The 23,395-nt window shown below is 36.4% G+C and overlaps 1 protein-coding gene across 2 annotated transcripts; it reads left to right on the top strand.

The window, feature by feature from the left end:
• The first annotated feature begins 1,356 nt into the window (after positions 1-1,356).
• sgcg (sarcoglycan, gamma) lies at positions 1,357-22,212 on the top strand. 2 transcript variants are annotated; one of them, XM_056473316.1, is made up of 8 exons: positions 1,357-1,597; positions 6,250-6,444; positions 6,578-6,679; positions 9,126-9,213; positions 11,172-11,291; positions 14,687-14,759; positions 16,582-16,705; positions 21,948-22,212. In XM_056473316.1, the coding sequence occupies exons 1-8, from the start codon at positions 1,595-1,597 to the stop codon at positions 21,963-21,965; spliced, it is 723 nt and encodes a 240-aa protein (XP_056329291.1). In that variant the 5' UTR covers positions 1,357-1,594; the 3' UTR covers positions 21,966-22,212. The 2 variants fall into 2 exon arrangements, with proteins under 2 accessions (XP_056329291.1, XP_056329290.1); XM_056473315.1 differs by lacking the exon at positions 21,948-22,212 and adding an exon at positions 19,932-20,544 and having other exon boundaries at positions 1,363-1,597.
• Positions 22,213-23,395: the final 1,183 nt, after the last annotated feature.

Here is a 23,395-nt window from a genome sequence, read left to right as displayed (position 1 = left end):
CTTTTGGATGATCTGTATGTACCTGTTTGCCCATGTGTTGACTGTTGCTTGCCTAACCAATCTCCTGATAAACCCTGCATTTGGATCTGCACCTCAGTTGTCAGCATCCCCTCCCATTACACAAACTGCAAAAGAAAAAACAATGTCAATATGACGTCAGATTGACATTGTACCCCAACGCCGTAGGGACATTGCATTTTGTTTAGAAATGAAAATCGGGTTGACATCAGAACCCAACATCAGGCAGACAACGTCAATGTCCAACGTCCAACCTAAAAACAACTAAATATCAACATCTAATGATGTTACAGCTTGACGTTGTGTGAACATTCCCACTACGACATCTAACAAATGTTGGATTTTGGTTGCCATACCTGATGAATAAATGCAAGTATTTGACGTCCATATAATGTTGGTTTAAGATGTTGGCTCGACGTTGGATTTTGGTCACTTTCTAACACAACCTAAAATCAACCAAATATCAACATCCTTCTATGTTGTTATTGGGCATGAAAAGAACATTGTCCTTAGACGCTGACTAGACATTGAATTTTGGTCACCACAACCTAAATCTAACCTAATATTAAGGTCTTATGACATTGTGTGCCTGCTGGGCGATGACTAAATGCACTACAGAATGTTACGTTTACACACATCCACAAATTACATGTAAATGCATCAGCTTTTTAGAGTGTAATACTTACTCATTACTCTTGAGTACTTTTGAAAGGTCTACTTTTTACTCATACTTTGAGTAATATTTAAAACAGATACTTTTACTCTACTTGCACTACATTTTTATGCAAGTAATGTACTTTTATTAAGGTATAATTTTTCAGTACTCTTTCCACCACTGATTATACAGGATGTCCAGTTATGCCATTGGAGAACCAGCATCAGTCAAAAACATTATAATATTTACAATAAATCACTAGCCTTAGCCAGTAATAGGTTCAGGAATCTGGAATTTAAACTGAATTTTGGGATGAGCTGGTAGTTTCATTTTCTTTTATTATTATTATTATTATTATTATTATTATTATTATTATTATTATTATTACTGTGACATGACAACAACATAATGCTGTGTTTTGCTTGAAGCCTGTTACCAGACACACATTAAAATACTCTGTCCTATTTTAGCGTGACTCGCTGTCCAAGCGAGCAAAGCCACTAACTTTAGTTTCCCATCCGGAGCTCGTGCTTACAAAGTGAGTCACATGCAAAACGTCAAACAAGTGCAGAAAATGCTCCTTAATTCTGTCTTTACGGTCATTTTTTCCTTCTAGCCATCCGCGCTCTTTTCCTCCTCCTCTCTCAGCTGAGAAAAAACACAACTGTTGTTTATGGGTGCCGCTAATGAACCCACTCTCGAATGTTCATTAAAGTCTCCTATTTGCGTTACTCTAAAAGTGTGAGGACCTCTAAAGGATATGTGAGATCCTGAGAGGAAGTTTAAGGGGGTGTCCGCGCTGAGACTGATCCAGAATCAGATTTATGGAAGGCAGCTGTTGAGGCTTTGACAGACATACGGATCGGAGCGCTGCTGTGTAACACAAGTCTGCTGAGGAGTGTCAGATCACACTAAACACCAATGGTAAGTCACACTGTATACTCTGTTTTTGACAAGTTTGACTTTACTTTTAAATATTAACCTCGCTTATTATCATTAATAACGATTGTACGAGATATGAAAAAAGATTTGGACATATAGCTACAGTAGATGAATGAAACCCAAACAGCAGCTGTGTTTAAGTGTGCCAAAATGTTCCTTGTTTGGTAAAATATATCATCTTTGTATAATTATGTGCAAGAAATCGTATCTGAATGACTACATATGTTTACCCAGTGAGCACATTGATGTCGAAACTAGATCTAATAAACGTCTAGATCTAATTTAGGTCTTAAAAACTAGATCTTAAAAACATGTCAATAACTGCTAATCAAATTCGCTTCAAACCTTCAACGTCCATTTGAGATCCACACATTGATGCCCTTTTAACCACCAAAATGGTGACACAAACATTGTAATGAAATGGTTAATGAATCTGAGAGCTTCAATTCTTAAATACAAATTTACAATGTATTTTTTATTCCAACAATGCAAGTTAATCTTAATGTCAAAGTTATGTCAAATTGACCTCATTATATTATCATTAACCTAAACTATTAGAAGACTGTCATGTAATATATTTTTGATGTGTTTTTATACCAATGTTTTATGTCAAATTTATGTCGTTGCAAGATATTCAATTGAAATCGAATTGATTTAGCATATTTTATGTGTTTTTTGACCCATTTTTGATGTCGTTTTGACATTAAGGTGCCCGCTGGGTTATACAATTCAACAATTAGTGGGGGGCATATACTTTTGCACATTCTTTTGCAGTCTGTATACCCTTCATGTTTTCAAACTGATAACATCCACACTGACATTAAGAAATAGTCAGACTACTGTGGTTGGAAATATAAATCCTCTGCCATATTTTTTCCCCCTTTTTGCTCTCTGATCATTATTTCAAACACCCTGCCAGTTTTCCTCTTTAAAATGAGAGCACGGTCCTGGGACCTATTTTTAGAGGACCGAGGCATTACAGCGCGTTGGAGTTATGCAGACAGCAAGATTAGACGGAGTGGGGAGAACTTCATACAGCTTGTTATATGTTTGCCCACAGCCTCTCTCCACAAGCTCTTATCTGTGCTCCTTAGAGAACTGTTTTTCCCACCTCGTAACTGTTTATCCTCCAGCAGAAGTCCACTGAAACAGAACAACATCACATCTTCCTTTGATCCCCTTGACATTTGATCAGGTCCAGCTTTGACACCATGAGGATCTTGGATTCTCTGTTAAAAAACAATGTCAGACCTCGGTGGCTTTGAAAGGCAGTGTTCAGCTGTAATTTCTTCTCTTGGCAGCTTAGACGAGGCTGGAAACAGTGAAAGAGCATCAGTAGGGTGGGTTAATGGAAAAAAAATCAAAGTCCCGAGGGAGGCCGAGAGAGAAAGAGAGACTTGTCTGTGAGAATCAAGATGTTTACTTTCTTGTTGGACTTTAATGATCCTCTGCAGCCATTGATATCTTATAAATGTTTAATTGCTGGCTGGTAATTATGCTTTAAAAGGGATTAGAAAGGAATGGGAATTGAATCATGCAAGGCCAAGCCAAAGGAATGTTTGGAGGAGCTGCCATGAACACTGTTTCAGTTTTTCCTGCAACAGCATGTTCACTACTGAGCTACTGTGTTCAGTGAATACTGTGCAGATCATGAGACATCAACATTTTGAGGTTGTTCATAAGACTGTCATGAAACCTTTATAATCATATGCCACGTATCATGAACATGAATCTTATTAATTTTATTATGCGTCATTCACTCAGTTGTCATTTTAAATGCAAAGGTGACATTGTTTGAGATTTCTTTGTTATGATGACATCATAAAATGTCTTTGTCATAATAACTCGATAATACCAAGACTTGTCATAAATCTGTCATAAACATGACTGTCATTATGTTTATAATTATGTCATGACTTTTATAACAGAGTCAGTAAAATCTTTTGCAGGGAAGCCCAAACACGGTCCTGGAGTGCCAGTGTCCTGCCTATTTTAGTTCGAATCTCAATTAAACCTACCTGAACCAACTAATCAAGCTCTATCTATGTATTCTAGAAACTTCTAGGCAGGTTTGTTGAAGAAAGTTGGAGCTAAACTATGCAGGACACCGGCCCTCCAAGCAAGAGCTTGATTAGCTAGCCCAGGTGTGTATGATTGGAGCTGGAACTAAACTTTGCAAGACACAAGCATTCCAAGACAATTTTGGCCACCCCTGTTATAGAGAATTTAACAATGAATTTTGTTCCAATGAAAAAAACAATCACAATATTTATGACATATTTATAAGGGCCTCATGAAAATCATGTTTATGACAGATTTATGACAAGTTTCTCTAGGTAAAGTCAAGTCGCCTTTACAAAGACAAGTAATGATGTATTTATGTCAAGTTGTCATAAAGACATCTCAAACAATGTCATATTTGCACTTAAAACGACAACTGATTGAACGACAACACTTAATGACAGTTGCAATAAGCAATGATAAACTCTCTTTCATATCATGATTACAAAGGTGTAATGACAGTCTTATGAACACCCCTTCAAATATAAAAAAAGTGTCACAGGACAGGCTTATTCTGACATGTACAGTGCAACTGGAAAGTATTCATAGTGCTTCGGTTTTTCCACATTTATGTTACAGCCTTATTCCAAAATGGATTCAATTAATTTATTCTTTCATTCATTCATTTTCTTTTTGGCTTAGTCCCTTTATTAATCTGGGGTCGCCACAGCATAATGAACCGCCAACTTATCCAGCATTTGTTATATGCAGCGGATGCCCTTCAAGCCACAACCCATCACTGGGAAACACACACACACTTATTCACACACACATACATTACGGACAATTTAGCCCACCCAATTCACCTGTACTGCATGTCTTTGGATTGTGGGGGAAACCAGAGCACCCGGAGGAAACCCACACGAACGCAGGGAGAACATGCAAACTCCACACAGAAACGGCAACTGACCCAGCCAAGGCTCGAACCACCGATCTTTCTGTGACGCGACAGCACTACCTACTGCGCCACTGCGTCGCCCCTCAATTAATTTATTTCCTCAAAATTCTACTCATCATATCCCATAATGACAATGTGAAAAGACTGCCCAGTCTGAGGTCAATAGCACTCAGAAGCAGGTTTTCATTCAGGATGTCTCTCTACATTGCTGCATCCATCTTTCCCTCTATCCTGACTAGTCTTCCATTTCCTGCTGCTGAAAAACATGGTTGGTATTAGCCTGGTGATGAGCGGTGCCTGGTTTTCTCCAAACGTAATGCCTGGCATTCACTCCAAAGAGTTCAATTTTAGTCTCAACAGACCAGAGAATTTAGTTTCTTATGGTCTGAGACTCCTTCAAATGCCTTTTGGCAAATTCCAGGCGGGGAGTGGCTTCCGTCTGGCCACTCTACCTTAAAAGCCTGATTAGTGGATTGCTGCACAGATGGTTGTCCTTCTGTAAGGTTTTCCTCTCTCCACAGAAGAATGCTGGAGCTCAGACAGAGTGACCATCGGGTTATTGATCACCTCCCTGACTAAGGCCCTTCTCCCCCGGTCACTCAGCTTAGATGGCCGGCCAGCTCTAGGAAGAGTCCCGGTGGTTCCAAACATCTTCCACTTACAGATGATGGAGGTCACTGTGCTCGTCTAAACTTTCAGAGCAGCAGAAATTTTTCTGTAACCTTCCCCAGCCTTGTACATCGAGACAATCCTCTCTCGGAGGTCTACAGACAATTCCTTTGTCTTCATGCTTAGTTTGTGCTTTGACATGCACTGTCAACCATAGGATCTTATATAGACAAGTGTATGCCTTTTCAAATCATATCCAATCAACTGAATTTACAACAGGTGAACTCCAATTAAGCTGCTGAAAAATCTCAAGAATGATGAGTTGTAGAAAGGCTGTAAATACTATGTACATGTGATTTTTCAGGTTTTTTATTTTTAATAAATTTGCAACAATTTCAAAACATTTTTTTCATCTTTTTTCATATTGTCATTGTGGGGTATTGTTTGTAAAATTTTGATGAAATAAATGAATTTAATCTATTTTGGATTAAGGCTGTAACATAAAAAAATGTGGAAAAAGTGAAGCGCTGGATGCACTGTCTGGATGCACTGTACTTACAGTACTACAAAATCAAAAATTAAAAGTAATTGTAATGTTTTAGATAACTTCATAACTTCAACGTTTTCATGACAAGGTTAGCTGAAGCTGAAGTAAAATTCCACCTGAATAATACTAAAGTAATTTATAGTATGTACTATAGTGTTTTTGAACCATAGTAAAATGTCTTACACAGTATACTTTAGAGTATATCATTTACAAATCTTTATTACTAAATGCTACAGTGTACTGTAGTATTAACTGTAGTGAATTGACTGACTGTAATAAATAGTGCCGGATGCTTTAGTTTTTACGATAGTAAACTGTGGTGTAGTATAATATACGCTATAGTTGTAAAAAATTCAACTCAGCATTGGGTTGTTTATATTTCTATAGTTATTGTATTACCATAGCAACTATCGAATTACTACAACTGATTAATTTGTAGATACATTTGTAGCTATAAAAACTTGTATGAGTTTTTATTCACTCACCCACTGTCAACTTACAGTAAATCTTGTTTTGCAGATGGTGCGTGAGCAGTATGTCACCACCACAGAGGAATCTGGAGTTCTGTCTCCAGTCTCTGAGTACATTTACATGATCGGCATCTACGGCTGGAGGAAACGCTGCCTCTATTTGTTTGTTCTGCTTCTCCTGATCATCCTGGTCGTCAACTTAGCCCTTACCATCTGGATCCTGCGAGTAATGTGGTTCAATGCGGTGAGAGAACTTCACCTAGATCACATATTTAATGAAACCGTATTTAGGTTCTACCCTCAGATTAGGCTTTTTATTACCGGGTGATGTCACACTCATGTGGAGAAATGCACTGTTGGTGGTATTATTTTTGTAGGAAGGCATGGGGTACTTGCAAGTCCATGAAGATGGACTAAGACTAGAGGGAGAGTCAGACTTTCTGTTCCCTGTTTACGCCCAAGAAATCGACTCCAGAGAGGTAAGAGGTACTTACTGTAAGATAATACTTTAGAAACACATGGGCTATGAAATATTAAAGGAACTTTCCACTTTTTTGTAAATAAGCTCACTTTACCAGACCCATAGAGTTAAACTGTTGAGTTTTACTATTTTTAAATCCATTCAGCCGATCTCCGGGTATGGCCAAAGCACTTTTAGCTTAGCTTAGCTTAGCATAATTAATTGAATCAGATTAGACCATTAGCATCTTCTATTTATCCTATTTTCTATTTAAAGCTCAACTCTACTATACATAACACACTAAGAAAGACATAAAATAAAAAAGTAGCTATTTTCTTGGTCGATATGGGTAATAAATATACATAAATATAAACATAATAATCATAATACTAATAATAATAAAAAAGTAACTTTGCTGTCGTACCATGGCTGCAGCAGGTGCGATGATAATATGCAGTGCTGTTGCCTAGTTACCTAGCTGGGGATTATTGTCAAGACCTGTGTTATAGTATTGCGCCTGCTGCTGTCCTGTACAGCAGCAAAGTTTTTTGATCAAGCGCAATGAGAGTATAGAGAGTATAGTTCCTAGACATATAATCCTAGAAAATAGAAAGTTGATTTTCTGTCAGTTTAAATACACAATGGTACTACACTGTAAAACCCAAAAAGTTAAGGTAACTCCATTTGAGGAAACCGATTGCAACAAACCATTTAAGTTCAAACACTAATCCTAATGAGTACTGTGAACTTAATCCATTTGAATAAATGAAGCAATTTTAGCACAGTAAAACCTGATAAATGAGGGGAACTCAAACCAACTGAGTACTGTAAAATCCAATAAGTTAAGTCAACTCAAACCGTTTGAGGAAACTGATTGCAACAAACTATTTGAGTTAAAAAACGAATCTATGTGAGTACTGTGAAGTTGAAGTATTGAAGTATTTAATTATTCATTACCTTCAACATTCAAAACTCTTTTTAAATGAGTAGAATTAACTTTCAGTACATTTTGAGTTAACTACACTCATTTCATTTCATAAAGTTTACTGTTGGGTTTTACAGTGTACAGGAGATTTAAAATTAATATAGGACAATTATCTAAACTCTTTTATGAAATTTTTGAGTGAGATGCGAATGGTCTAATCCAGTTCAATGATCTATGCTAAGCTAAGCTAAACGTGCTTTTTCCAGACCTAGAGATTGGCTGAATGGATTAAAAAATGGCCAAACTCAACTGTTTACCTCTAGGGGAGTTAGGAACCTATTTACAAAACAGAATAGTCCTTTAATTATGACTAGGCCCACACAGAATCTGCACGCGCAAAAATCCACATTTTTTTTTTTTATTAATTTCACTAATATTATTGTGATAAAATTAATGGTACTATTAAAATGTTCATTTGATTTATTTACAATACAATTTTCTGTCTTTTAGTAGACATATTATATGAGAGACTTGCTTTGTATATCAAATAAGTGGATCTAGATGGATTTGCTTTGTAAACATTAAACAAAAGTTAAAAATGAATTCTTTTTTATTTTATATTTTAAATTTTCAGTTATGATACTTCTAAAATGATTTTTTACAAAAGTCTCCGCATAAATTACAAAAAATGTCTGCAGATTCTGTCTGGCCATAATTATGACTTTTAAGGATTATATTATTAGAAAATAATGCACACCTTAGGTGGTGATTCATCCGTTACACTTTTGGTGTGCATTATTTCCTATAATAATTTAATAGTCAGTGGCCATTTATTCCGCTTAATACTACAGTCAACACATATAAAGAGACTGTTAAGAATCAGATGTTGTTTTTTATAACATTTGTCAGGTTTTTGTCCTCAAACATCTCCTGTGTTGTTTCTCACGCCTCTCATTCAAAGGCTGTGAAATAACCAAAAACTGTATTACGGTAAAAATCTGCCTGAAAATACTTTAGCTCTGTGTTTATCCAAAACAATCTGTAGGAAATTCAGAATTTTTTGATTCAGTGGCTAATTCATATGAATTTGTACAATTTCATTTGTACATTTTAGTAGGATTTGCTCATCTCCAATGACGGTTGTGTTGAACGTTTTGTATGATTATTTGAATACATACAAAATAGCCACATTTCTGACATTATGTTAAATACTTATGACTGAGAGTTATGAACAGATTGCGCACCTTAAAATCTTCATCAACCAATCAGTATTAAGCATTTAGAAGCCCAATAATATAAGTCTAAAAAAATCATTTACAGCATATTAATAGTTAGTAAGGTAGTTCTTGTAGCTGTTAAGTTCTGGTTTGGAAAAGGATTAAGTGATGTAGGATATGATCATGCAGAATGGGGCTTCAATATGTGCAACAAAAGTACCAATAAATTGCCAGTATGTGATATGTCAGTATGTAAAGTAATCTTGTATAGATAGATATACAGATGTAACTATTTATTTTTCATATTTCTCTCTTCATTATAGGATTCAGCTCTTCTAATTCAATCCTCTGAAAATGTTACCCTGAATGCTCGCAATGCCAATGGTGACGTTACAGGAAGTGTGTCTGTAGGTAAGAGATTTTTAAAACAATAACTGGTTTAACCCTAGAAAATGTTTTTGAGATGCGACATTCAAACGTCTCTTACAGGGTTATTTACATAACAGTTTTTTAATTAAAATGCAAACATTTTAATGCATCTGAAATTTATTTGAATTACTTTGCAATTGATTTGTAACCATCAAAATTATTAACAAATAATTTTCAATACAATAATCACTACAAAGTGACATCGGCATCTACTTGTGTGGCATGCATAATAAAGCAAACATATAGTTTTTTTGTGGATGCGTGTCAACAACAAAACTTTGACTATGTAAAAAAAAAACCTTAGTACATTACTGTTGTGTAAATGTCCCCTTTGTTGTCAATATTTAATAAAATAAAAATATTAAATCAATTTATATATTTATAATAAAATATTTGCTTAGGTTGCACACAACCTAAATACCTTGTATAATGCATATAATGTGTTAGATTCTGACGGGATGAGAACCTCGGATAAAAATATCATGGTTTCACGGTATCACGGTATTGTAAATACTGCTTTAAAATAAGTTCTTTTTAAAAGTCTGGGTAAAAAACAGAAAACATTTTTCAGCTTTGAACACAGTATAATTTATTTATTAAACATTTAAAATATTTGGAACAGTAAACATGTCAGGCTAAATAATTGAAACGAATCATTCTGTTGTCTTCATTTGTTTCAAAAACACTGATTTCATTACAATTTAAAATGGCATCTTTGGATACCTTTTCTGCTGGAGATACTGTTGTCCTAAAAACCATAAATAATCGTTCACACACCTTAGGAACGGTATAGCAGAAAATATTGTCGGTTTTAAAACCCTGACTTTTTCAAACCGTGGAATACCTTGAAAACGGTTATCGTCCCATGCCTAATGCCTTCTATGCTATACTTCATACTTATTAAGCAAGTAACAGTCCTTTTGGTATCATCGGACTTGTTCCTTTTTGCAGTGAAAAAAGTGAGAATAATTTTATATTGCTAGTAACGTTTCATGATGACTATTTACTGTACTAGCTCTGTAGTGCAGCTTTTTCCAGGACTGTTTACCTGATTATCCAGAAAAGCATAACATGTAATGATCAAATATGAAACATGAGGCTTTTAATTCCTTTGAAATACATATAATTATCAGTAGTTGTGCCAAATTATTTACCCCCTTGAGTATGACTGTCATATTCTTCTACATCTCGCTATACAAGCAAGCAAATATACCCTGCTCTTTAAAATATAAAACTGCTAAAACAAGATTATTTTATACACAGAACATGCACGGGACAAAACATGAAACAATATACACTACCTGATCAAAAATCATAATGTGACATATTTTGTGAAGTTTATTTATGAACTAATTTCGAGAGAATCACATGCTTATGACTGCTTGCGGCTGGTCCCACATTATCCAAGTTATGATACACCAATCAGACAATTCCTACAACACTAGAAATACCCTAAGTTCCATATAACAGCCATCTTCACTTTGAAAAATCACCCCTTCCACCCCTACTCCTTCTCCGTTCCTAAATGGGTGAGTTTACATGCTCTCCCTGTGCTCACGTGCTTTTCCACCGGGTTTCCCGGTTTCCTCCCACCGTCCAGAAATATGCAACTTAAGTTAATTGTCTAATTCAAATAGCACCATAGACATGCTCCTAGTAAGTAGTTATCTCTTAAGAGCAATCACTATCTGTTCATTAGCTACTACAGCAGGGCAGTTCTCGAGATCACCTGAGCTCAAACTCCCCTCTCTTGCCTTGCAAATGGGAGGGAGCCCCAGGCTCGAGGATCTTGAGCTCAGGGCTCTCTCCCAGAACAGCCAAACAAGCTTTATAATCAATCATCAGCTAAGTGTGAACTCTTGAATTAGTTAAAATGAATATTTCATGAGAAAATGACATGTTGACTGTCCTGTTTTGTTTTGTTTTTTTATTATTGTCAGGTCCCAGTCAGGCTGAGGGTTTCAGTGAACATTTCAACATCAGTTCAAACCATGATGAAAATCTATTTTACGCAGATGGAAATGGAGCCGTTGTGGGAAAAGGAAAGCTCCGTGTAACTGGTGAGTCTAATTCTAGACCTGGACCATGTAAATGTATTGATGTTCAAGCATATTAATATTACTGTCATGACAGAAAGCAGATTATTTATATTGCAATAATGTAAATCTTCATTAAAAAAAGAGTCCAATATGGTATTTATGTACTTAGAAACATTTTCTTTTTCTGTTTTTTAATAAGTTTAGTTTATATATGACAATTTCTCAAAACACTGAGGACCCTATCATACACCTGGCACAATAAGGCGCAAGATGTGTTTGGTGCAATTTGTTGCAATTTTCAGACCAGCACAACCCAAATTTTTATGTTTTGTGCCATGTTATTTAAATAGCAAATCCATTTGAGCCACTTTGTGGACTCATGGGTGTGTTAAGGCGCGTTGTTTTTTCAGTTTATTCATGACTATTTGCATTTGTATAATGTTATTATTACTAGCAGTATTATTTATTATATGTATATTTATATTTGTTTTAATAAAAACAAGTTTAGATTTGTCCACCTGTTGGGTTTTAGAGGTGTATGCATCACCATGGGGCACAAGAATAGGACGTGTGTTTGGATATAACTCCATAACTGGAAATAAATTTTGACCACACTTCATTATTATTGTTCATTTAATAGTTCGTTGGAATTTAGAACTGATTTTAGTAATAGTTTTGAAGCAAATCTTTGCGCTTAACAAACAAAATTATTTATGTAGGCTAATGGATGTCTTCAGTGGAATGAGTTTCCCATACTCCACAAAGTTAAAAGAATAAAGTAAAGAGTAAAAGTAAACTAAAGGAGTAAGGACTAAGTAAAAAGGCCAAATGTATGAGGTTTATTCTTTATCCTAGCGCAGATGGTCTGTTTAACTGTTTTCTCGCTAGTGAAGCATTCAGTTTTTCCACTTACAAGGACCGCCATGTAATTATCAAGGTCTTGCGACACAACTGACTCTTAATGGGAATGGGAGATGAGACTCTGATTGGTTTAATGCATGTTATGCTCAATACACACCCATAACTTATTAAGAGAATAAACACCTAGCGCTTTAGACATTGCGCCTAGATAGTTAAAATAGAGCCCTGGGTCTCATTCACTAACCATGCATACGCACAAATTTATGCGTGAAATGTGCGTGTGGATGTTTTCACAAATACTAAATATTTAATATTACTAAAACACTGTACTATCCATGCCAGGCCAGTAGTTGGTGATGTCACTTTCCAAAGAAACACTGCACACCTTATATTTATGTAAAATAGTTAATACAGGTGGTAAAACTGAGGTTTTATCAACAAACATGTCTGGTACTTTATGATTCCCAGTGGGTTTTCACACACTAGGTTAAATATTAATACTTCATCCAGAATAGTCTAAAGCTAGATAAATCCCATGAAACCTAGACCAAGACCTGTCAGTTATGTTTCATCTTGAAATCAAAAGAAGAAAATTAAATTTTTTAAAGAAACTTTTTTCAGGACCTTTAATTTGTGTTATTATTAATTCTTTGTATACAATTGATTAGTAATTAGTAATTATACATTGCTAACAAAATAAAATCCAACTTATCCAGCATATGTTTTTACACAGCGGATGCCCTTCCAGCTGCAACACCCATACACTCTCGTATTTATACACATACACTACGGCCAATTTAGTTTATTCAATTCACCTGTAGCGCAGGTGTAGCTTTGGACTGTGGGGGAAACCGGAGCACCCGGAGGAAACCCACGTGAACACGGGGAGAAGATGACTGACCCAACCAGACCAGTGACCTTCTTGCTGTGAGGCGAGTGTGTTTACCACTGAGCCACCGTGCTGCCCCTGCATACAAAAATATTACAGTAAAAAAAGTTGAAATAAGAGAAAATAAATACTGCGGACAAGTGCTTAATATCCGTATGTGCAAAATCTCTGCAATAATGTGCTTTAAGTCATAACACAGAATGTCCGTTGGGTCTTAAAAAGTCTTCAATTTCAAAAAGAAAAGGCCTTAAAAAGTCTTAAATTGACTGAAATAGCATCTTGTAGGTCTCTATTCATTTTAAATAGGTCTTAATTTGCCTATGTTCACATAAAGCCAGTCACCAACAATATTTCTCAATAAAACTTTCAAAAAAACTCAACTCAAACTTTACAAATTTGGTTTAACTATATTCCTAACAATAACATTTGTTTAAAAGTTTATTTAGGCAACGCGGTGGCACAGTGGGTAGCACAATCGCTGGTTCGAGCCATGGCTGGGTCAGTTGGCATTGCTGTGTGGAGTTTGAATGTTCTCCCCATGTTTGGGTGGGTTTCCTCCGGGTGTTTCGGTTTCCCCCAGAAGTCCAAAGACATGTAGTATAGGCGAATTGTGTATGCTAAAATTGACCGTAGTGTATGTGTGTGAATGAGTGTGTATGGATGTTTCCCAGAGATGGGTTGCAGCTGGAAGGGCATCCGCTGCGTAAAACATGCTGGATAAGTTGGTGGTCCTTTCGTCTGTGGCGACCCCTGATTTATAACGGGACTAAGCCGAAAAGAAAATGAATGAATGAATAGTTTTTTTAGAAAAACTATTTCAAGAAAAATGTGAATGCATACAAGTAGGGTTTGCTTGTTTTAGCACATTGATAATAAACACTCACTGGCCATTTATGTTGTTAATATACACCTGTCCAACTGCTCATTAACGCAAATTTCTATTCAGCCAATCACATTGCAGCAACTCAATGCATTTAGACATGTAGACATGGTCAAGACGATCTGCTGCAGTTCAAACCGAGCATCAGAATGGGGAAGAAAGGGTATTTAAGTGACTTTAAACATGGAATGGTGCAAAATGGGCTAGTCGGAATATTTCAGAAACTGCTGATCCCCTGGGATTTTCATGCACAACTATCTCTAGGGTTTATAGAAAATGGTCTGAAAAAGAGGAAATATCCAGTGAGTAGGTGAGAGGAGAATGGCCAGACTGGTTTGAGCTGATAGAAAGGGAACAGTAACTCAAATAACCACTCGTTACAACCGAAGTAAGCAGAAGAGCATCTCTGAATGCATAACACGTCCAACCTTGGGGCGGATGGGCTACAGCAGCTGAAGACCACACCGGGTGCCACTCCTGTCAGCTGGAAGGGCATCCGCTGCGTAAAACATGTGCTGGATAAGTTGGCGGTTCATTCCGCTGAACGATTGGATGAATGAATTTTAGCTTTAAGCCATTTAAGTCTGAAATTTCATTCATAATGGTCTTAAAAAGTCTTAAATTTGGCATGGTGAAACCTGCAGAAATACTATACTATACTATACTATACTATACTATACTATACTATACTATACTATACTATACTATACTATACTATACTAACCCTTACTATAGAATGAATTTTACAGTGTCAGTGAATAACTGAGTTTTGTGATGTTGGGACAGGGGCAGAGGGTGCTTTATTCGAGCATTCAGTCAGGACTCCTATGGTCAAAGCAGTACTTAACAAGGAGCTAAAGTAAGTACACATTAAATATTTGTTAACATATTCACTTCTTATGCAGATGTACACATTAAAATGCTAAAAAAATTATGATTTTGCAGAAATATATCCTTTTTATACAGTGTCTGCATGTACAGCGATGTATGTGGGCGCTTGTTTAAAAACATTCTTGTTTGTAAAATGTCAGCCCATTAAAAGTAATGACAGCACTGAGTATATTCCCTGAAATAACTTTTATGGAGGTTTCCAGCAGGGTATTAGCCACATCTGTGATGAGTAAGACCCAGCATCTGGTTAAAAACAACTGCAAAAATCAGATTTTTCAAATAAACGTAAGTTCTTTTTAAGGTATAGCTCACCCAAAAATCATTTCTCATCCTCCACTAATTACAAATCTGTTTTAGATTCTTTCTTTTGTTAAACACAAAGGAAAATATAACGAAGAATGTTGTGAAAACAAAGCAGCCATTGATTTATGGTATATACATTTTTACCCCCAACATTCTTCAGAATATCTTGTTTTGTGTTCATAAAAAAGATATTCATAAAAGTTTAGAACAGGGGCGATTTTAGGATATTCATTTTAGGGGGGCTCAGCTCCTTATGAGGTAAAAAAAATTATTAATTAAATTATATATATAAGCCTAATATTACATTTATAAGTAATAATTAATAGTAATTCATTTAAAAATGTTTGACTAATATGGTAAGGTTCACTAAACTAGCAGTCTATTGTATAGACAGGCATAGCAATTTGAGTTCTGAATAAGCCAAATAGGCTCGACACACCTGTTTACTGTAGTACAATGCATTAAATAAAGTTATTTTAAAAAATATTATTAATTAAATGTTTCCATATATTAAATAAATAAAACTGCCTCTTTTCTAATTAAATGGCATAAATATAAATATTTTTTAAACCTACAGGCTGATTCACACATTTAACAATCTGAATCATAATAATAAATTTTATATATTTATATATATATATATATGTATATATATGTATATATTATTATATTTCACAGTATGTCTGATCAAATTTTTTTTCTGGAAAAAGTCTTATTTGTTTTTATTTTTTAAAAAACTATTTTAAGGTCAAAATTATTAGCCCATTTATGCTAATTTTATTTTCGATGGTTTACAGAACAAACCATCATTATACAATAACTTGCCTATTTACTCTAACCTGCCCAGTTAACCTAATAACCTAGTTAAGCCTATTCTATTCATTCTATTTCTATTCTATCTCTGTCAGTAACTCTGACAATTAAAATGAGTGCATTCACTAAATGGTTCTGTCACTTTGTTTAATCTTTTCTGTGCATGACTGTATAAAATAGACTATTAATGGCACATACACTGTGATGTGTATAAGTGATACAAGTGTATCTATAGCAAAGGAGCAGATATTATCGATAAACACACACCTTGTTCTCTCAAGCTACACAGCTGTGGTTTGCTGATCAAATGGAAAACAAAATATGGGGAGCCAAATTCTCCCGCTGTTTTCATATCAAATTTAAAAGAGGACTGAGGCGATAATTTATTGTACAGTTTATGAGCTAATTGCAAACATTTTAGGGGGGCTGAGTAGAAATATAGGGGGGCTACAGTCCCCCTAAAATAGGCCTAGGGACACCCATTGTTTAGAACCATTTCAGTGTCACTATATGGTTTATTTTTGGGTGAACTCTCTCTTTAATGCCTATGCATGACTCGACCTGTTAGATTTTGTGGCCATCTTGTGTCTAAACTTTGTATTGCACGGTGCAGTAACCCAACTACTGCCCAACCCAAGTAACCCAACTAAAAAAAACAAGTGTTTTTTTTTCAGACTGGAATCTCCAACTCGCTCTCTCAGTATGGATGCACCCAAAGGCGTTCATGTCAAAGCCTTGGCTGGAAATGTTGACGTGACAGCACATTTTGACATTCTGCTACATTCAGCTGAAGGCCTGGTGAGTATTAATGCCTGTCATTTTCAAGTAATCATGTTAAACCACTGCCATTTTATTAGGTATGCCTTGCTAGGACTAGGATGGTCAAACTTTTGCACTCAGAACTGTTTAGGATTGGGATTAGTTTACCTAAAAATTTTAATTCTGTTATTAATTACTCACCCTCATGTTGTTCCAAATCCCTGAGACTTTCGTTCAGCTTCAGAACACAAATTAAGATATTTTAGGTGAAATCTGCGAGCTCCTTCATTCTCCATAGACCACAAGATTCCCAACTCGTTTAAAGTCCAGAAAAACACCAAAAAAGTTCCTTAAAACAGAACATTTGCCTTTAGTGGTTTATTCAGAATATTTTAAAGCTACTTTTGTGTGCACATAAAATAATGACTTTATTTAACAGTTTCTTCTTCTTAGTGTCAGTATATTGCGCATGTTTATGAGCACTGTGCAATGATGTACGGTATAACCCCTGGAAGCACACATGCAACTTCCTTTGTTTGAAAAACAAAGGCATATTTAAGGTAATACGTCAGAGGCACAACCAAGTGCAACACATGAACATGTGCCCTATACTGACACTGAGGAGAAGAAACTATTTTAAGTCTTTTTTTGGTCCCACCTACGGTAATTCAAATAGTTTGGGTGGGGAGGGCAGGGGGCAAAACAACAATAACTTTTGACATGTCTTGCTTTATCCATTTGTGCTATATCCAATTGATTTTACTGTCAAACATTTGATAGTCTGATTGTAAAATATGTGTAAGAAGCACAATTTTATTGTTATAGCATCTTATTAATGATCATATTGGTTGATCAAGAATGGCTGGTGGAGATTAGAGCTGCTGGATTTACAACATGTAAACTGTTTCATCAAATACAGAAAAGTGTCTGTTCAACTTGGAGAAGAAAATAGTAAATATTCTAGTTTCTTAAACTGTATGTGAATAATTATCATCGGATTATGCGTAAAAGGATTATCATTGCTGTCTCTACACTACTTGTGTACTAATATGTATTCAAATGTCTGCAACCAAAAACAATTGTTAAATCATTGAAAACACTGATAAATTTTGATCTTCAACAAGTTATTCACTTTCTCTCTCTCTGGCTCAGCGTCAGTCTGCATAACAGGCTGAAGTTGCTGCTTTAGCAAGGGCGCATGGCAGTACTAAACCCTGACTTGCACTGTCTGCCCAAACTTGGTCCTGGAGGGTGTCCTGCAAAGTTTGGCTCAAACCACAAACAGACACACCTGGGCTAGCTCTCACTAGGTTTCTAGAAACATCCATGCAGGTGTTGAGGCAAGTTAGAGCTAAAATCTGCAGGGCACCGGCCCCTTCAGCACCAAATTTGGACACTTCTGGTTACAATGCACTGGGACAGCTAACCAATCGGAAGGCGTCTCTTCATCAAACCTAAAGCTGCGGTCACACTAGAGATTGTGCGTGCGAAATTATGTCGTACGGTGCTGTGTAAAGGGGTGGATTGAACAAGATGATTAGTCAATTAAAAAGCGAGCGATTTGTCCATATTTAAAATTTCTGTCCAGAGAGGTCATGTTTTGATCTGCAATTGGTCTCACGCAGTCATGTGATGCGATTTTGCAGGTCAGAGTTCACCAAGCTTGAACTTTCCAAAGCAGCTAAGTGCGAAACTTGCCGCACGACCTTGCGTTTCCGGTCTGACGAATTCGCGTGCGTATGAATGGAAGTCTATGGGGATAAAAGTCCAGAGTGACCGCAGCTTGAAACTAATCAAGCTGTTTGTGCCAGTTTGGGGAGAAAGAAATTGTTAAAATTTATATTTTGTGAAAAATAATGCATTTATTGAACCGCCAAGCTTGAGAGCATGTTTTAGTACACCGCAAAACAGAATCAAGACTTTGTAAAAGAGCATAATAGGACTACTTTAAATCACCCTTTTTCTTCCCGATTCTGATGCTGTTTGAACTTCAGTAGATCATCTTGACAATATTAAAGTACAAATGAAATCAAAATTAACCATGTTGAATTTTTCGCTCACACTGCTAGTTTTGCTGTGAACAATTCCTCTGTTCGTCATTAAGAAAAAAAAAGTTTGCCCTTGTAAACTAAAATTAAAATCTGAAAATGTTTGTTTTCAGTTAAATTCTCAGATGACATCTTTCTTAGTTATTGGGCATGTCTGACATACTTAGCCAGACACCTCCAACTGTCAGATTTGACAACAAACAGAAATGGTAAGGAGGAGGTGTCTGTTAGGAACTGCATCACAATATGAAAAAAAAAACAGTCGCAGCTTCCAGTCCATGTGGACTTTAACATGTCTAAATGTATTAAGTCAATGTGATTGGCTGATTATATGTATGCATTAATGAGCAGTTGAAAAGGTGTACCTAATAAAGTGGTCAGTAAGTGCATATATATCTTTTTTATAATAGTATAGACTGATTTCACGCGGCCGCCATTTTTAAAAGCAAAATCGAGGCTGCGGTGGGAAGAAACCCGGAAGTATCGTTGGGAGTTACATAGGAATGTTGTGTACCTGGCTGTATATCTTATCAGGGAAGAGAAAGTGACACAAATTTATCATTTCACCGCCTTCCGAGTGACCCGAAGGTCCTTTCTGAATGAATAGTGAAAATAAAAAGGGATATCAGAGCTCATTTTCAGCTAAGTTAAGGGAAATGGCACTAGTTAGCTAACGTTTTCTTTCCCAAACACACGTTTTAGATGCTATTTATCAAACTCGAGTTAATGAACTGATTTTTTCACTATATTAGACTTGTCACGATACTGAATTAAGTAGTAGGGTGTGCTACAGAGGACTGCAGAGTTTTATCGCTCACAGGGTTACATAGGCTGAAGCAGGAAAGCGTCCCCACGGTGTTTAACTGGTGCCAATAACTGAAGCCTAGGAGGACACTTGAGCATATTACTCTTGAAGAGATTGTGATGTTGTTTTATGCTAAATTGCTTTTAATTGTTTAAATTAAGCTTACTGAATGATATTAAAGTGATGTTTACACCATTTCTGCATTTTGAATTCTCAGCAACAGCTGGAGGTTTATAGTCCACAGCATGTTACTGCAATGTTTACAGTGCTGGTCCTATACTTCCGGGTTTCTTCCCACCGCAGCCTCGCTTTGGTTCTTTAAAATGGCGGCCACGTGAAATAAGCGTATTGTTACTTCCATAAATACATTCATGAATTGCTTCAATGTTGGGGTCTCTGTTGTATGGTCAAGTTGATTCTAGATGCAGAAACAGTCCGTCTGCCAAAGTTACCGGTGGGAGAAGCCGGAACGTCAGGAGACTCTCAGGGAATGTACAACATGTATGAGGTTTGCGTTTGCCCCAGCGGGAAACTCTTTTTCTCCACAGCTGGAGTCTCCTCGACCTGCAGCGAAAGCCAGGACTGCTGAATGAGCTTCTGGTTGAAACTATAACCAGTTTCTGCCCTATAACAAGGACTTGATGTGTTCTTACACTGGGTTTGGGCAAGGTAAAAACAATAATACAAATGGTAATTCAACCCTATGATACATATATGGAAGCCTGCTTTCCCCAGGGAATTACAATAAATACATTAAAGGGATAATTCACCCAAAAAATGAACATTCAGTCATGATTTACACTACCTGACAAAAGTCTTTTCTCCTATCCATGTTTTAGGAACAACAAAAAAAATGACTTTTAGTTGATCATTTGGTATCAGAAGTGGCATATATGAAAGGCAAAGACCTTCAGATTATGCTTATTTCATCAAAATAAAATATGACTTATTAATAAAGTGGTGGATGAGGAGATTCATTTGTAAAGCGCTTTGATTGGCCAGAAAAGCGCTATATAAATGCAAGGAATTATTATTATTATTATTAAAGTCATCTGGCTTTTTTAATGGCTTTTCCTTCATCTTACCCCAGACATGCTCAACAATGTTCATGACTGGTGACTTGGCTGGCCAAACCTGGAGAACCTTGACCTTCTTTGCTTTCAGGAACTTTGATGTGGAGGCTAAAGTATGAGAAAGAGTGCTTTCCTGCTCAAGGATTTGCCCTCTCCTGTGGTTCGTAATGTAATGGGCAGCACAAATGTCTTGATACCTCAGGCTGTTGATGTTGCCATCCACTCTGCAGATCTCTCGTACGTCCCCATACTGAATGTAACCTCAAGCCATGATTCTCCTTCACTAACCTTGACTGATTTCAGTGAGAATCTTGGGTATATGCGGGTTCCAATAGGTCTTCTGCAGTGTTTGTGTTGATTGGGATGCAGTTCAACAGATGATTCATCAGAAAAATCTACCTTCTGCCACTTTTCCAAATGACTAGAAATCAAGTTATTATTAGTTGCTCTTACAACTGGGACAAGACTTTTGTCAGGTAGTGTACACATCATCCTCTTGTTCCAGAACTGTTAAAAATTGGCCGGATTTACCTTCCTTACATAAAAAAACTGTGGTTTCTTTCCATGGTATTTTTTTAATTATGGATGTTGATGGCAGCTGAATGAGTACATTCTTCAGAATATCTTGTTTTATGTTCAACAGAAGAAAAATATTCATAAAAGTTCTTGAGGGTGAGTAAACAATGAGGAAATTGTCAATTTTTGGGTGAACTTTAAAGGGTCTCTTTAAACAACAAAAAATATAAAATATATTTTCCTAAACAGTTCAGAAAAATAAGTCAGAATTTAGGACGTCACACACCGGATGTGCCGCGACACAGCACGCACATGACAGTTAAAAGTATCACACACCAGATGTGCACATTCGCATGCTATTTAAAATGAAAGTATTCGGATGGTGCTCTGTGGCGTGGCAGAAATATGAACAGTGTCCTGAGTTGTAGCTGGGCTTTGCGGACAGCTGCCGACTTGCGGCGCCGGTGTGTGTACACTAATAGAAATCTATGTTTAGAATTCTAAAATGCATGGTGCTGCGTGGCGCGACGCAGCGTGTCGCCGAGCGGCGCATCCAGTGTATGACCCCCTTTAGACTCAGAATTGAAAATTCAGAAAAAAAGAATTGCAATATACCCAGATAATGGTTTTTAATTCCTGTAACCAGTGTTGGGGAAAGTTACTTTTGAAAGAAATGCATTACAATATTGAGTTACTCCCTAAAAAGTAACTAGTTACTTAGTTACTTTTTATAGTAAGTAATGTTACGTTTCTTTTGAGTTACTTTTGCATTACTTTTGGGTGAAGCTTGATCTCTTTCAGAACTTATAGTTTTTTTTTTCTCCTTTTCTTTTTTATAGGAGGCGCTCTGCAATTAACAACGCACTGTATAACCTCCATTAAAAAAGAAAAAAGAAAAAAAAGAAACACATCAAAAAATTATTTAAAATAATGTTATCTTCTGACAACATCCTGACCCCAAAGCTATACTGTACATTCGGTATTTACAGTTTAATAAAGGTGTAAAGCAGTGTGTTTGCTACTTTTGTACTTTTTGTTTTGCTAGTTACATAAAATAACTGTCCATTGAGACAATCCTCTTTTCCATTTCTTCAATGCATTCAGAATAATTAGAATACTTCCATCACAGAAATTTAAGGCTCTACCCTCTTTGTTTCTGTCTGTTCTCTCATTGAGTGAGGGATTCGTTTTTAATTTGGCCATTTTTTAAAGCTAATTAAGTAAAAAGCAACTAAATTAAAAAGCATAAGAAATAAAGTCAACATAGGCTCATTCTGAAAATGTTGCCCTTTATACATTTCTAGAGATTACAAATTATGTAGCCAGAAGTACTTATGGCTGCATCATAGATATTTACATTAGATGTCGCCTACCCTGTTGTTGTCTATTGGAAGAAATGCGTCAATAGAGCCACCATTTTAGTACAGGGTTGCGCTCCTTTGAAATGAATGCAGGACCAAGCTGTAGTCGAGGACTGTGACCATCTAGAGCCAGAGATATACACATATATACATATATCTATGATCGGGAGTTTTCCCGGTGGTCAGTATGCAAATATTTTTTTTAATTACGAAAATTATAATTTTAGATTACTTTTCTACATTGATGGATAAGTGATCGCACGGGCATTGCTGACAAAGAGTGTAGGTTTGTGTGCATGGAAATGTATTATCCTCCCTCCCTGTTAAATTTGATCTAATCCGTGTCCTGAAACACACCTCCTCTCCTGCTTTCACTTGTCATTCTAACAGAGGGAGCGATTCGTTTGTGAATGAATCTCCGTTATGAACGACTTGTTCACTTAGCTGACAATAATACAAGTTTCTGGCAGAGCAGCATCTTGTCATGTTTCTTTTGCATTGTTTGCTTATTTTATTCAACAAAACTAGCATAAGCCTAGGATTCAGTGTGAGTTGGTGCTATTCTGCCTTATGGTCAGTGCAGTAAGTGACTGTATTACCATCAATATTTAGCACAAAAGTTCGTAACAAACAAAAATGTACAAAACGAAATCTTACCTATGAAATGTTCTGCCTTTGTGCTTTGTTTTCTTTGTTTGCTCGTTACTACACACGTACACAGCGCTAAAGTCCAGCATCTTCACGTTGGCACACTGTCTTGACTTGTGCAGTTGAATAACATTTGTGCTGGGTGCCCTGTACAAATGTGGCAGTGCTATTGACGCATGTTCAGGGTCCATATGCGATATCTAGTGTATATATCTATGTGGCTGCATTCAGTCTTTAAAACGAACGCTACGGTGTACGGTGTATGACGCCGTTCCTTT

This window comes from Danio aesculapii, chromosome 15, assembly GCF_903798145.1.
Source record: "Danio aesculapii chromosome 15, fDanAes4.1, whole genome shotgun sequence".
Lineage (NCBI taxonomy): Eukaryota > Metazoa > Chordata > Actinopteri > Cypriniformes > Danionidae > Danio > Danio aesculapii.
This window is presented reverse-complemented; position numbering and strand designations above follow the sequence as displayed.